The sequence below is a fragment of the Tyto alba genome, unplaced genomic scaffold (assembly GCF_018691265.1).
Source record: "Tyto alba isolate M040663 unplaced genomic scaffold, T.alba_DEE_v4.0 Super-Scaffold_45, whole genome shotgun sequence".
NCBI lineage: Eukaryota > Metazoa > Chordata > Aves > Strigiformes > Tytonidae > Tyto > Tyto alba.
This window is the reverse complement of record NW_024881321.1, coordinates 30,724,944-30,740,422: the sequence shown is the minus strand read 5'-3', so window position 1 is coordinate 30,740,422 and position 15,479 is coordinate 30,724,944. Positions and strand designations below refer to the sequence as shown.

Genomic DNA, 15,479 nt, shown 5'->3' with positions numbered 1-15,479 from the left:
ACAAACCATCTCAAGGTCTACTTAAATTTACTCGGAGAAGAGTTGCACATTTCAAAACATCTTGTTATGTTTAACTAAACTATGTGAGTGAAAGGAAGAAAATAATAATACAAGTGGAACATGCTAACCAACTAGGATTCTACTAAAAACAAGTTCTTTTCTCTGAACAAGAGAAATAATTCTGGTCTTCTCTCACTATGGATTTTAAAGAGACTTTGCACTCACCTCTACTACATTACTACCCTGAGAAGTTCCTCTACTGCCATAAAGAATGTATAGCTTAAACTTAGAGTTTAAACTGAATAATTACCTTATTCTCATTTCACTGGGACAGGCAGCTTGTATTGGAGAGCCACGACTGCCTCCCCGCCATCACCAAAGTTAATAACTTAATAGCTCAGATTACTGCCTTATTTTCTCTGCAGTGTCTAAAAGCCACCCCTTTCAGCATCTTTAGTTAAAAACTCTCCCTTCACCTTTTTTCCTCAATGAAGTTGCATTACCTGAATTCGTCTAGTATCTGGCCAACTGCCAGTTCCCTCAGGACCCATGGATGCCTCTGTCACATCTCAAATACAGTAGATGATATCTTAGATTTACAATGTATTTTAATATCACACACTGATATATAACTGCATTAATGTAAGATATTAAAAAGCCTGTTCCCTTAAAATTTGTGGTTGATGCTTAATAATTTTCAGAAATGTTCAGATTGCAGAGCATGAGAATAATTTGCTAAATTCTCCTTACAAGCATATCTTTGTCAAGCAGTCTTGAAGTAAGTTGAAAGCAAAATGGTTTATAGAAAATTAGTTACACAGCTTGTAAAATGCTCTACAATGTTCTGCAAACAAAAGGGAAAATTTCCTGCAATTTCACAATTTTGTTCTTGCTCAGATGGCCATTAACCAACACCATGAAAATCAAATTTATCCTATTCATGCTATGAATTATCTATGATTAACAGTGTATAGAATGTGATTTTCTAAAGCTCCTTTCATAGTCAAGGTATCTTCAAGCACTTTGTAGGGGAAAAAAAAAAAAAAAAAAAAGACAAAATAAACACAAGTATACAAAACCTGTATGGGATCAAAAACCTGGCCCCTTTTTTTAGGCCAAGATTGAATCTTTGCTCAGTGTCTCTTAGAAATCATGTTGCATAGAATCCTAATAGTCAAAGTTTTTTTGCTATTTCTAGTCTTGTCACAGGACCAGTACTTTATGATAATTTCTAAGGCATGTGATGACTCTTGCTTTCAATATCAAATCTATATTAGCTAGCACCTTGAGTGACTGTTTCCTGTGTTACTTTCTTAGCAGTATGAATTCTATGCACACAACTTAAACTGACCCAGTTGTATAAAACCTATGATCCTTCTTTAGAAGTTGTGATCTAAGCTCTGCAGAAATTGCCAAAAAAGGAAAAAGAGAATTCACTCACAATACATTTTAATTTTTTATTTGACTTACTGTTTCCTGCACTGCTGTAATGAACTTGGGTCATGATTTGTTATCCCTTCTGAACAAGGGTTCTGTATTCTGTGATAGTCACATGACCACAGCTAAAGGGGCTTTAAGAAATCATCAGGTACCATAAGACTTGCAGTGCAGTTACAGAATGTACACATCATGGTGGTGCTGTGCACTGAGATGAGCTGGGAGTCTGTCATCATTTGAGCCCAGAGGGCAACAGAGCACCACACCGCTGTTCAATCACCCCTTCCCCCTCAGGAATGGCAAGGAGAAAATGAAGCAAAATGGCTCAGGAATCCAGATAAGGTCAGGGAGGGGCGTTCACTCTTTACGGTCACAGGCAAAAGACAGACTCCTTAGGGGAATTAAAAAACCCCATCACTTTAATTCAAACACTAACAAAGACAGTGCTTAACAGAGAAGGTGGGATAGTGAGAAGTGCCACCACATCCAAAAACATCTTCCCCCACCCCTCCCTTCCTCCCAGGCTCAGCTCTGCTCCTGATCTCTCTTCCTCCTCCCCCAGCAGCACAGGGGGCAGGGGATGGGGGTTACAGTCAGTCCCACTGCTCCTTCCTTCTTGGGAGTTGGGGTGAATGCCACACGTTCCTCCCCTATTCCACGTGGCTCCCCTCTCACTGGAAACAGTCCTCCATGAACCTTTTCCAGTGTGAGTCCTTCCTACAGGATGCAGCCATTCCTGTGCTGCTCCAGTGTGGGTCACCTCTGTGTGTTGCAGTCCTCCCGGCACCAAACCACAACAGCGGGGGCTTCTTCTCCCCTGAGAGTTCCATCTTCCTTTATGCAAAGATGCCCGCTCCAGTGTGGGCCCCTCCACAGGCTTCAGGTCAGCCTCTACTCCACTGTGGACCTCAATAGTGGTAGTGGGTTGCAGTGGGGATGGCCCTGACATCTCAGCACAGGATATAGGGTGGACCTCTGCTCCAGTGCATCTTCCCCCTTCCTTCTTTCTTCCACTGACCCTGGTGTTCACATAGGTGTCGTCCTCACAACTCCCACTCCTACTCCAAAGTTTCCCTTCTTAAATACATTATCACAGAGGCACAGCCACCATTGCTAATTGGCTTGGCCCTGGCCAGAGGTGGGTCCAACTTGGAGCTGGGGGAGCTTCTGAGAAGCTTCTCACAGGGGCCACCACTGTAGCCTTTTCCCCCACTACTAAAAACCCCCACCATACAAACCCAGCACAGGGTCATATTGGCCTTCATGCCACTGCAGTTGTGTGACCTAGGCTGCAACAGGCCCGTAAGTAAAAAAGACTGGAGTAGCACAAATGTAACCTTCTCAGTTGTGACAACTATTTTAAAATATCGCCCAACTGTTTTGTACACATCTAAACAACAGCTTCAATAAATCAATATTTATTCTAGCTACCAGAGAGGATGGTCTTCCAGTAGACCTGTGTAGACATGAGTACAAATAACTTATAACATCATTATAGCAATAGGTACAAAATTAAACACAATAATCTTGTAGCCAGCATAAAGTCTTTCAACAGCTGTAGCTAGAAGCGTGGCTGGAATCTTCTAGAAGGACCTAGTTTCCCTGGGCAAATACCAAAAGCTAATGGAGATGAAAAGGAAGTAAGCAGCTTGCCTGAGCCACCCTATTAAATCATGGAGGAGAAGATTCTATTGTTTTATGAAGTGTTAAAGTAAAGGTATTTTAGGAAGTGTTAAAGTATATCTAAAATACAGATACAGGTACAACTGTATTTTTCTTACAGTTGTATGTTGATGGATACACAATTCAAGAGTATCAAAACTGGGAAAAAAGCTACTTACCCATATAGTGATTATCAAAGTCTTTCAGTTAAATGATGTTTACGGTGTTCATTAATTGGTTTGGTACTTTTGAGAGCTACCCTGCCAGTTTGACAATTATGCACTTTAAGCTTCTCACACACTAAAGGACCAAAATAAGCAGAGCTTTTCTGCATATCAAATCCTCACCATGTCTTACTAATAGCTTGAGGGCTTTGTCAGTAATTTGTTATTCTTCAAGCCAATTTGTCCTCTTTTTTTTTTTTTTTTCTTAAACCATCACCAAGAGTGTTAAGTATAGCCAAATGCAGTCTGAATTTCTATAGGTCTGAACTAAAACCAGCCCTTTGAAGACACCTCTTTCAAGGTTTCACATGGTAATATTGAAGATTACCAGCTTGCTCAGTTTTGAGCTAGTAATATCAGTCTAACATGGCCCATATGTTATTTTATTATTAAGTCTGTCAGACCCTAAAAGTTTGCGACACTTACCATCTTGCTTAGTAAGCAAGATCTATTTATGGACTTGAAAGAAAAGTCCCATATAAAGGATGGTGGTACAAGGAGTGATCTGATGTACATATCAATCCCCCCAAAAGAGTTTAGCATTAGGAAAATGTGGTTTCATCTCCAGTTATTCTAGTTTGCTTAGTGACTGCATTTTGCTTCCTGAGCCAGGGTCTGTGTGGCTCTGGCTGTGTAAGGTGGCAGCTGCTGTGTATTTTCTCCAGGGCAGTGAGTTGGCAAAAGCCAATTTATGTCACTCATCCTTCCTCTGCCATGCAGGAAGGTGGAAGGAGTATTAAAGCAATGCACCCCATTCTGATAGTGCTGGAGTGACAAAAGGCTGCTTTAGGCCATGCATGGTAATGCTCCATAAGACTAAGGGACCCAGCTAGTCTCCACCTGTCAGCAACCGCGATGTCATTGCTTACTTGAGCTTTTGGGTGAATCTGGGATATTCTGTATAATTTTTCATTTAGAGTTCCTCAGCTGTACCAAGAACATCCCTAATGTTAAATAAATTATATATAATAATATTAAATAAAGAATTTATTTAAATTTTTTTAAATATATTCTTTATATTATATATAAATAATATAAATATATTATTTATAATAATTATTAATAATAATGTTAAATAAAGAATTTTAGAAGTCTTTTCTGCTTTCATGAAATTCTCATCTGAGTACAAAGTAAATCCTCAACTCCTTTTTGCATTTCCAAACACTGAAAGAATTTGGATTGTTAATGGTTTGTCATGTATTGTGTTTTTTATGGCCATTGCATCTTAAATGCACCGTGCCATCCACATTTTTCATAGTGTCCTATACACTAAAAATCGTCATCCTGCATGGAGCCAGATGCCAACATTAGAAGTGATTCATAGTAAACGTAAGAAATTCTTCACTGTTATAGTTGATTGATGGCAGCAACAGGGTATTTCACTTGAGACTGCTTCAATACAGCTAATCTTAAGTCCAATTTAATATTAGACACAATTTTCCCATCATGCATCTGGCTGACAGCAACATCAGAACATTTCTTTCATCTTATTCCTACACAGTTTAAGAAACACATGTCCAAGGGCTGAAAAAGGTCAGCAAATTAAACAAGAACAAAAACTGGCATTATGTCTCTTCTTTCAAGTTTGCACGGAGAATTTTCCATGGCTGTATGCTCTGAAAAGAGCTGTAATCCAAATGACACACTGCTGATCCGGTGATCCAAAATGATTTTTAAGGCTTGGGCGAGTGCTGTGGGCTAAATTCAGCTTTTGCCTAGACCTCATTCCAAATACAGAAGCATGTAAAGAGACTGTGAACTCTCATGGTCAAACATTACAGCAGAGGTGCAGTTGAACCATTTCAAGGGTACAAATCCAAATTAAAATTCTGTGATGCAGAAAGAACAAACTAAGACAGATTAAAGTAGGGGGAAAGTTGGGCACAGTAGGTGTGTGGGCTAGAGCACTGTGATTGATCTCCTAAGGATATAGCAGTCTGTCTGAGAGGCCAACAGAAAAGCTGCTTATCATGCACGCAGCATTCATGACAAGTGAGCAGCTAGATTCTGACATGCTGTAGGAAAAATTAAGAAACACAAATGCCATTCTGGCCTCTGTGAGCAGGCCAGTCCTGGGATTTAAAAGTAATGAATTTATTTTTGGGTCTCCTCAGCGTAGTGTTTTTGCTGTGCATGTGTATTTGCTCAGATATCTCCACCTTGCTGGCCCCATGGGCTCTCTGTCTTTCTGCCAGAAACTAGGTGCATTTCAAATTGCCTGCCACAGCCATCTCCTAATTTGCTGCCTCAGCCAGCTGCTCCTGCCTTTACATAGCCTGTGCCTAGCTTGTATCCTGTCTGAACCTCCTTCCTTATTATCTTGGTATTGAATTGTGTTATGCCAACATAATACTCTCTATTAGGTAAATCGTCTTCTTTCAGTTCAATTGGGAGGGCGACCTTTAGTAATTGACAAGAAGCTTTATTGAATTTTACTGAATCATACTACGATTAGGATATTATTTGTGTTTCTGTAATTTATCTTCCAGCATTAAATATGCCACAGGATAATTTTTTATGAGTGTTCAAAGGTACAGACTGTATGAGAAAGTATGCATCTATGTACATATATACCAAGGTGGTTTATGCATTTTTATTATTCCTGTATTACCATTTTGCTTCCCTGTTGTTTTTCGTGAAGGGAGAGAAAAGTGTGCTACAGCCTCACTTACTGTTTCCTTTCACAATTGAGGCAGAATACTTCGTTACTATGAAGGAAGTTTTGACACTACTAAAAATACAATGTAAAATATGCAGAGAGATTAACTATCTGTTTAGAACATGTGTGAAATAGAAATGTAACAGATACGATGCTACCTGTTCTGAATCACACCACTGACAAAAATGCATGATTGATACCAGTAGCCCTGTCTTTAATTATTGTAGTCTTATGGCTTGCCTTGTGGATTAAAAATAAAAGCAAGACCTCATTTAACCACTGTATCTTCATGGCTTCACTGTGCTTTAGGCATTGTTATTAACCCAGGCTCGTTCTGTAAATTTTTGACTGTCAGGCTTTATCTACTAAGCCTTGCTTTGTAGATTGGAGTATACAACCATTTTATGCCATTAGGGTCAAAAGGAAGCCAGCTTCCATGAGGAGGGTAGAGCTGTCTTCTGTCTGCAATTCTATCGATGATTCACACAAGAAGTCCAGATGATATGAGACAAGAGGCAATCCTGTTAACTGAATGCTTGTAAATAAGTGCCTAGTCTCCACTCAGCTTCCATGTAAGCAAACTGCCTTAAAACACAGTTGGAATTCAACAGGGGATGAAATCTTCTGTAGGCAGGTACAAGTCCTAGTCCTTGCAGTCTCCCACACATACCATATTATGGTCTAATTTGATCACAAAAAAACCCTGTAGTATGAAGTGTAGCTTGGTCAAGACCCTGAGCTCTAGGCAGGATTAAACATAAAATGAAAATGTGGACAATTCTTTATCAACTTAACAACCTCACCTCACTAAAGACTGAGACAGTATTTTACAACTGCATATATGAATTTTCTAACACATTAATGTATCTTTACAGATATAAAAAATGTGTGTTACTTCATTTTTTCATTCTTCTATAACATCTTCACATTCACTGGCTCCGGTTCTCCTGGGGCAATTTAACAACTTTGATACCTGCTAGAAAAGCAACACAGCAGGAAACAATCTAGATTTCTGGATTGCAGTGATGGTAACTTCATAACACACATAAGATCATGAAGACAGGTGTTCTGGCTGGACCTCATACTTACATGCAAGGAGGGACTGGTCAGGTGAGATTCAGGAGCAGTCTTGGTTACAGTGACCATGAGATTGTGGAGTTCAGGATCCTGCAAGAAGGGAACAAAGCCAAAAGACAGGACCATAACCCTGGAGTTCAGGAGAGCAGACTTTTTCGTGTTCAGGTGTCTGCTTAGAAGAATCTCATGAGATACAGTCCTAGAAATAAGAGGATCGAGAAGAACTGGTTGATTTTCAAGGATCTTCTCCTTCATGCTCATAAATGATCCCATTCCCAAAATGAAGCAAATGTGGCAGGAGGCTTACACAGATGAACAACTTGCTCTGGACAAAACTCAGAAATAAAAAGGAAGCATACAAGAGGTGGAAACAGGGTCAGGTGGCCCAGGAGCAATACAAAGATTCTGTCTGAGAGTGGAGGGATAGGGTTAGGAAGGCCAAAGCTGATGTGGAGCTGAATCTACCAGGGGGCATGGGTGGCAACAAGGAGGGCTTCTACAGATATAAGAGCAGCAAAAGGAAGACTAGCAAAAATGTCGGCTTGCTGCTGAATGGGGACCTGGTGGCATGGAAATGGTTGAAGTACTCAGTGTCTTTACACTCCTGTCTTGATGAGTAAGACAGACCTTCAGGAATCCCAAGCTCCTGAGACTTCTGAGAAAGTCTGGAGCCATGATGACTTACTCTTGGTGGAAGACGATTGTGTTAAGAAACATTTAAACAAACTAGACATAGAGTTGTCTATGGAATCTGATGGGATGAACCCATGATTGCTAAGGGAGCTAGCCAATGTTACTGCAAGGCCACTTTTGATTCATCAACACCCTCTTTAATGATGATGTCACAGAACACACTTTCAGTAAGTTTGCAAATGATAGAAAACTGGGAAGAATGGCAGATCAAATGGTTGTTCTGCTGCTCAGAGAGGCCTTGGTAGGCTAGGGAACTGACCACACATGGACCTCATGATGTTCAACAAAAGCAAAAGCAAAGTCTTACACCAAAGAAGGAATAACTGCATGCACCAGTACAGTCTTGGCACCAACCAACTACAGTTTAGCAGAAAAGCCCTTGGGGGTCCTGGTGGACGACAAGTTGAACATGAGCCAGCCATGTGCACTTGAGGCAAAGAAGGCCAACAACCGTCTGGGCAGAATTAGGAATAACATTGCCAGCAGACTGGGGGAGGTGATCCCCCTCTACTCAGGTCTGGTGAAGCCATTAGGAGTGTTTTGTCCAGTTTTGGGCAAATCAGTACAAGAAGGATGTGGGCATACTGGTCAGAGTCTAGCAGAAGTCCACAAAGATGATAAAAGGGCTGGAGCATCTTTCATGTGAGAAATGACTAAGAGAGCTACAAGTGTTTATCCTAGAGAAGATAAAGCTCAAGAGGAGATCTGATCAGTATGGAAAAATACCTAATGTGAGAAAGTAAAGAACATGAAGCCAGGCTCTTCTCAATAGTGTCCACTGGTGAGATAAGAGGCAACAGGCACAAACTGAAACAACAAGAAATTCCATTTAAACATGAGAAAAAACTTCTTCACTGTAAAAACACAGGACAGGGTTGTCCAGGCAGGTTGTAGAGTTTCTATCCTTTGAGATACTTAGAACCTGACTGGACATGGTCCTGAGCAACCTTCTCTAGGTGACACTGCTTTGAGCAGAGGTTGGACTAGATGGTCTCACGAGGCCCCTTCTAATCTCAGGGATTCCATGATCTTATTTTTCTTCTGTCTCCCACTGGGCTAATGTCTAATTTTGAAAACACTCTCACTGTGAAGGTAGTCAAATAGTGGAACAGGTTGCACAGGCAGGTTGTGGAGTCTTTATTTCTCAAGATATTCAAACTCTGACTGGACACAGTCCTGGAATACCTGCTCTAGCTGACTCTGCTTGAGCAGGCAGGGACAGACTATATAAATCCCAAGAGGTCCCTTCCAACCTAAGTAATTATGTGATTCTGTGAATTCTGTGTACAGGCACACGGAATCTTTAGAAAGAAGCTTAGAAGAGGCAGAGTTCTTCTATATTTTGAGTTTATTTTTTCCTGAAAATTTGTCAGGCATTTTTACCTATAAACTCACGAGCAAATAAAAATGGCCATTTCCAGAATGTGAACACGAGTTAAATTTACACAAACAGAAGGAAACATAATGGTGCATAAATTACTTATGTTTTGTTTGCATAAACATAAAGATATAAACTGTATTACTTGTGAAAGGTTGTAAAAAGTATCGATATTAGTGACCATTCATTCAAAGATGATTTAATGTAAAATAACTATGTTCTGCCTGGTTGACTGTAGCTTCTACTGGAACAGCTGTGACTGATCAGTGAAGGTAGTGATTAAGTTTTCAGGGTAAATCATAAGTCCACGCTCTTTGTGGTGGGATCCTAGAAGTTAGTTCTCTGAACTTCTGACATACCTCTTATCACACCTGTTTTGGAAACTCATGAGTGTAAACTTCTGGCTAGAGCTGTATGCCTTCATTTCTCTTTTCTCCTGTGGGATTGCAACAGCAGTGCCACAAAGCATTAAGTGCACAGATACATAAATTATCTGTGAAGTACTTTACAGTTCATTGGCCCAGACGTGTATCTACTATATGTAGATATGTTTCATACTTTTAGGCAATAGTTTGACATCAGATGAATCCCATATTTCTTGTCTTTCTTGAGCAAAAGCAATGTACAAGATAGAATTGATGTTACTTGTTTCTGAACAATAAGTCATTAAGATCTGCATGAATAAATCATAATGAAGGAGTATTAGGCAAGGGCAACTGAGTAGTTAGAAGTAGAGTTTATGCTTTAAAAACATACTAAAGCGATGGATATCATATTAGATTATGAACATTCAGTAAGAAGTTAATTGTCAAATAAAAAAATGAAAAGCAAAAAACCAACCAATTTGCACATATAAATCAGTTGAAGCAATATATTAGAATATATTTTAAAGAGTACTAAATTAGAATAATGTAAAGAAGCTTTATAAAAACATATTATTATAGCTGATTATGTTTTGACAATGTAATAAAACTTTATAATGCATGTAGTTTGACTCATTTTGATGATAAAATTTTCTTTTGCAGAAAATGATGAGATCATCTGTGTTTCATATGTTCATACTAAGCATGGTGGCTGTAGATGTTATTGTTGCTGCTAGTAACTACTACAAAGGAGAAAATTTCAAGAGACAATACGATGAATTTTACCTAGCTGAGGTGAGTATGCTAAAATGACTACCTGGATATATTTAAAGATAAGCTCAAGTAGAAAATGTGAATGTCAAGCACATTTTAGTATGTAATTTTTTTATTCCCTTAAGCATTCTGAGAATTCTTTGCTAACTTGTTCAAGTTCCTCTGACAATGGCTGACAGCCCTATCTTGCAACCTTTTGAAAGGTAATTTCCTCAAACAAAATGTCAGTGGTAATGAACTGAGGCTTAAGTATAACATCTGCAGGCAGTGCATGGCTACTGAGTTGCTATCTTTCTCTAGCAGGAGAGTAACATCCAGAAGAATTTAACTTTAAAAAAAAAAAAGACAAAAGGCTGTTTTTAAAGAATATAGTACTTCCTAAATCATCTTTAGTTGGCATATACTTAGCTGCAGGAAGGTCCTTAAGCATAACCAAAATAGTGTTGCAAATGGCCTGGCTTCAGCAACTTCAAGAACACACTGAAGAAAACACATTTACCCAGTCATGAATTTGGTGAAGGAGGAGTCTGTGCTCCTGAACCAGTGAAGTGAAGACATGAAGTTTCTTTACAAGTGACATTCAGGCAAAGAGCCTGCTTGAGTCATTAGCTGGTCAAAGATTTGACCGTAGAGCATGCACTAGAGATCCTACAACCTTGCCTATTTTTTAGTACTATTTAATTCAGTTTTTAAAAATAATAATAATAATAAAGGAATTGAAGTCTTTGGTACTGATGTACAGACATAGCTTCATATAGGTATTTGTTTTTCCTGAATCAAGAGTGAAATCAGTATTGTAAAACTACTTCTGTGGGCACTGTGAATTGTCACTTTATCTGAGTATAAAGCCACCAGTGCTGGAATTCACCAAGATCAGTTCTCTGAAAGTGCAAATCATGGTTTCTTGGATCACACACAAGTCTAACTTTATGGTTACTACCATTTCCCTGGCTTTTGTAATTGCACAGTCCTTCTTTAGAGCCAGAGGGAACATCTTAGGCCAGAGTGCATGATAGTAGTATATTCGTTGTGATTCCTCTGCCATTGTTATTGTGTTGCTGGCAACCAATATACCAATGGCAGAGGAATCCTGAGTCAAAAAGTTTGATGATTTGTACTCTTGTGCTTTTAAGTGTCTAAATACATTTGAGAGTCAGACTCAACTGCCCAACTTTAAACCCTTTAGTCCATAAGACTACGGTGCTTTATGAATCTCCCTTTTTTAAGGGAGGTTGAGTTTATATCCATTTTAAAATTTATTTTATGTTTAGAATTTGTATCTGATCTCTTAAAATCTTATGAAACTGAGACTTCAGCAGTTCCAGGACAAAAATGAAAGCAAAGTTAGGTTACAGGTAGCACCAGAGTCCAAACCCTCAAAAAAGTTCAGATTGTAGTGACACCAGTGCTGGGTCATGCTCTGTTGTCTCTCATGCCACTGGAGATAGCTGTAGTTTGTATGAACATTGAGTAAATGTTGGCCCAGCCAACAATTACAAGATTAATTGTGAAATGTGTTATCTTTATTTCATCACAAGTTCTAAGCATATTCGAAAACCAACATGAACGTGAAAGAGGATGATCCTGGGAGTAAGACATTGGAATAAAAACGGGAAATGCTGGATTCTCATATGACATGCCCCCTCTAGATTCAAGGATACAAGTGAGGACAGGGAAACTCATTTTAATCTCTGTCATGTTTTACACTTGGCAGGCAGCTCACCCACACACAGCCGCTCGCTCACTCTCCCTCAGTGGGATGAGGAGAGAATCAGCAGGATAAAAATGAGACAACTCATGGGGTGAGGTAATGGTATTTTAATAGGTAAAGCAAAAACCATTTGCAGAAGCAAAGCGGCATAAGGAATTCATTCCCCCCTTCCCATGGGCAGGCAGGTTCAGCCATTCCCAGGACTGCGGTGCTCCATCACGCATAACGGTGACATGGGAAGACAAGCAGCACCACTCGGAACATCCCCCCTTCCATCGTATTCCCCCAGTTTTATATGCTGAGCATGATGCCATATGGTCTGGGATGTCCCTTTGGTCAGTGGGGATCAGCTGAGGTCCCGGCTGTGTCCCCTCCCAACCCCTTGTGCTCCCCCAGCCTGCTCGCTGCTGGGGTGAGCGGCAGAAGAGGCCTTGGTGCTGTGCAAGCACTGCTCAGCAACAGCTGGGACAGCCCTGTGTTATCAACACTGCTTCCAGCACAAATACAAAACAGCACCATGCAAACAACAATGAAGAAAATTAACTCTGTCCTGGCCAAAACCAGTACAATATCCTAGGCCAGAAACAAATAATGAAGTTGTCATTAAAGCCTGAGACCATGAACTTTTCAGAGTAGGCATTTTTGCTTTATGCCCAGGATACAGCAAGTGGAGCTGGATTCTTAACAAAATAACATTAATTCTATTTATATTCAAAATAGGAAACGCTGCATGTGCTATTTCTATTTTGGCACTGAATATATAGTATAATTATGCTTTTATTAATCAGTGCTAGAAACACTCTCTTCAACATCTATTTCAAGTGTAGGGTTTGGGGTTCTTTTTTCCAACAGAAATACTTGCCAGGGTTTAATAATTCACGACAAATATGTCGTGCAGACTAGTGTATTAAAATTCTGTCCTATAAACAATGTCCAGTTTTTCTTTAAAGATATATTTTTCTGTTTCTTCATTGCTTAGATTATTGATTTATTAGTGGGGAGGTTGTCAGAAAACTCATTTGTTTACATTCTGCATGTTTACATTTCTAAGCATATAAGTTAAATTAGTCTGGAAGAGAAAGGTATTTTGTTTATTTGTAATGCGTACTCTTTTGATGTCCATTCATTATTTTTCTTTATTTTTTTTTTTACCTATGATGCTTTTACTAGAGACAATATAAAAATCAAACAAGAACAAACCCCTAGGATTTTATAGAAGGGGGTATAAAATACAGTATCAGAAGAGTAAAAAAAAACCTGGGAGAAAGGAGAAATTGATAAGGAAGTGTAATTTCCTACTCAGATATTGTGAAACTTGTTCTTTGAAGCACAGGGCATACAAATAAATTGTTTTTAAGAGCCTTGAAGAGACTGAATACTCAAACAATGCAGATTATTCCACTGTGGCTGGTTTGTTTCCTTGGTGAGGGAGACTGTTTGGAGCAGGATGTACTACTGTTGCTCTGTATTTTCCGTTAGATTAGGCTGCAGAAAGTTTCCCTTTTAGAGGGAGATGACTTGAGCAGCCAACAGCAGTGGGGATTCCCTTTGCTAAAGAAAATGTCCAAACAGGTTACAGCAAACATATCTGGCCTTCTGATACATTTTCCAGAAGTCATTTTGGAAGCTGCTGGCTTTAGGAGCAGACATGTCTAATAAAATAGATCACTTGGTCCATTCAATGGACCAGACACTGTAGTGGCCTAGAACTGTAGAAATAACATCCACTTAAATTCAGTAGACAAATCTAAGTGAAGTTATTGAGTTACCTAATACCAACTAAAAAAATAAAACCAAACTGTTTTCCTTGTTGGAAAGAGAAAACTCAACAAAAAAGGAGGCAAAGGTTAGACAAGAAGATAAAAGATAGAAGTGAATTCTAAACCCAGATCCCATGGGTTGCATAATTTTGTATACCCAGTAGTAAATGAGAGGTTCCAACAAGCATTTCATCTTGTATACAAAAGCCCTGCAGTTTAAGCAAAACCAGACTTCTAACAGGATGACTCAAAACCCCAATGCAGTATCTGAGAACCTGGGAAGAGTAGAGCTTCAAACTCATTTTGGTAATTGTTATTGAGGAAGTTGAATTTATACCTGCTCAATACCTAGACAGAATAGTGATGGATGCTTGTTTTTATATGCAACTGACTCATTGTCTTCCATTAAAAGAGGTTACAGACTAGAAGTCTTACTGGAGATGCATGAGATTCCTACAAGTACTGCTTCAAAGGGTCAGAAAACCAGAGTTCAAAACCAGCTGCTCCTGTACTGAGGTTCCTTTCGCAGTGTGTCCCCTTGCACTGCTGCCTTTGTGTAGTCTTTGCTCTGTCCTGAGTGAAGGAAAGATTGAGTGCTATGTCAGGTCTGGTAGCAGGGGAAGTGCTGGAGGTCTGTGCCCTTAATTCCACTGATCCCACTGATCCTGCTCAGAAGGATTCTTGTCTTTCCCAAAAGACTGATAAACTTTCAAGTAAGCCATGGTTACAAAGAAAATTATCTGGGTCTGTCACTGTTGGATGTTGGCTGATACCGAGCTCTCACTCTGAAAAAAAAATGTTAAGGGGCTACTGGCAAAAGTTAATGTTGCTGAAGGCAGCATTGATACTGTAAAACTCCCAGATGACTGAATGGGAGGTAGCCCTCAGAGGGGCAGCCCATTCCCAGTAACTCCTATTGGCATCCTGAAAGCAAACCTGACAACCTGGTGGAGGGTGGCTGCTCATGTGCTATACCTGCTTTTTCTCTGTGGGTCTGCTCTGGCTTCTTATGTGAACTTACCTTTCCCTTGTCTCTACAGCAATGAAAGAAGTGATTTCAGTTTAGAAAAAGTCTATAAAATTGTGTTACATTTCACACCTAACAAAAAGTTCTAGTCAGATATTCTGAATCTTCTCCTGTAATTAATTACAAGGAAGGAAAAAAAATACAAGCTCTGTCAGCAGGAAGACAGGTGTATAAATGTAATCAGATGTTATGCAAACCATTTGATACATTTTTAAGTGCTAGTGGTTTGAATTCGTTTGACAAGCATGTAAAATGCAAATGATCCCGCCCACACATTTTTAGAATAAATTAAAACACACTTAACATCGTATTTGTTAGTCTTGTCCTAATAGGAAGCCTATGTACTCTGTGCGTGTGTGTATTTAAATGGCATTGTTATTCCACCTGCTCTGAAGCTGAATTCCAGCTGCTTTCTACCCACTGTAACATTTTTCCTAATTTTCCCTCCTTATTTCAGGACTCAGATGTTTTTTCCTTTAAAAGTGAGCTTTTATTTTAAAATTTTTGATAAAAAAATTTCCTTGTGTTTCAGATACAGGTTTTAATGTAAAGGGGTAGTTTCTTCAAACTTGGCTTCTTGTTCTTCTTGAGCTCTTTGAGCTATCAAAACAAGGGCTGAAAAACTGGCCATATAAGTTCGAGAGTACAAGCATGAAAGTATCCCTACACTGTATGTGACTGAAATCACACACATATTTCTTAGTAGTATTTCTTT

The 15,479-nt window shown here is 39.3% G+C and overlaps 1 protein-coding gene across 2 annotated transcripts in view; it reads left to right on the top strand.

Annotated features, from left to right (window-relative positions):
- NALCN (sodium leak channel, non-selective) overlaps window positions 1-15,479 on the top strand; it is a 248,499-nt gene that overhangs the window by 112,549 nt on the left and 120,471 nt on the right. For both annotated transcript variants that reach the window (XM_042806091.1, XM_042806090.1), the window contains exon 11: window positions 10,156-10,287. In XM_042806091.1, the coding sequence (XP_042662025.1) occupies window positions 10,156-10,287 (132 nt within the window). The remainder of the gene's footprint in view (window positions 1-10,155; window positions 10,288-15,479) is intronic.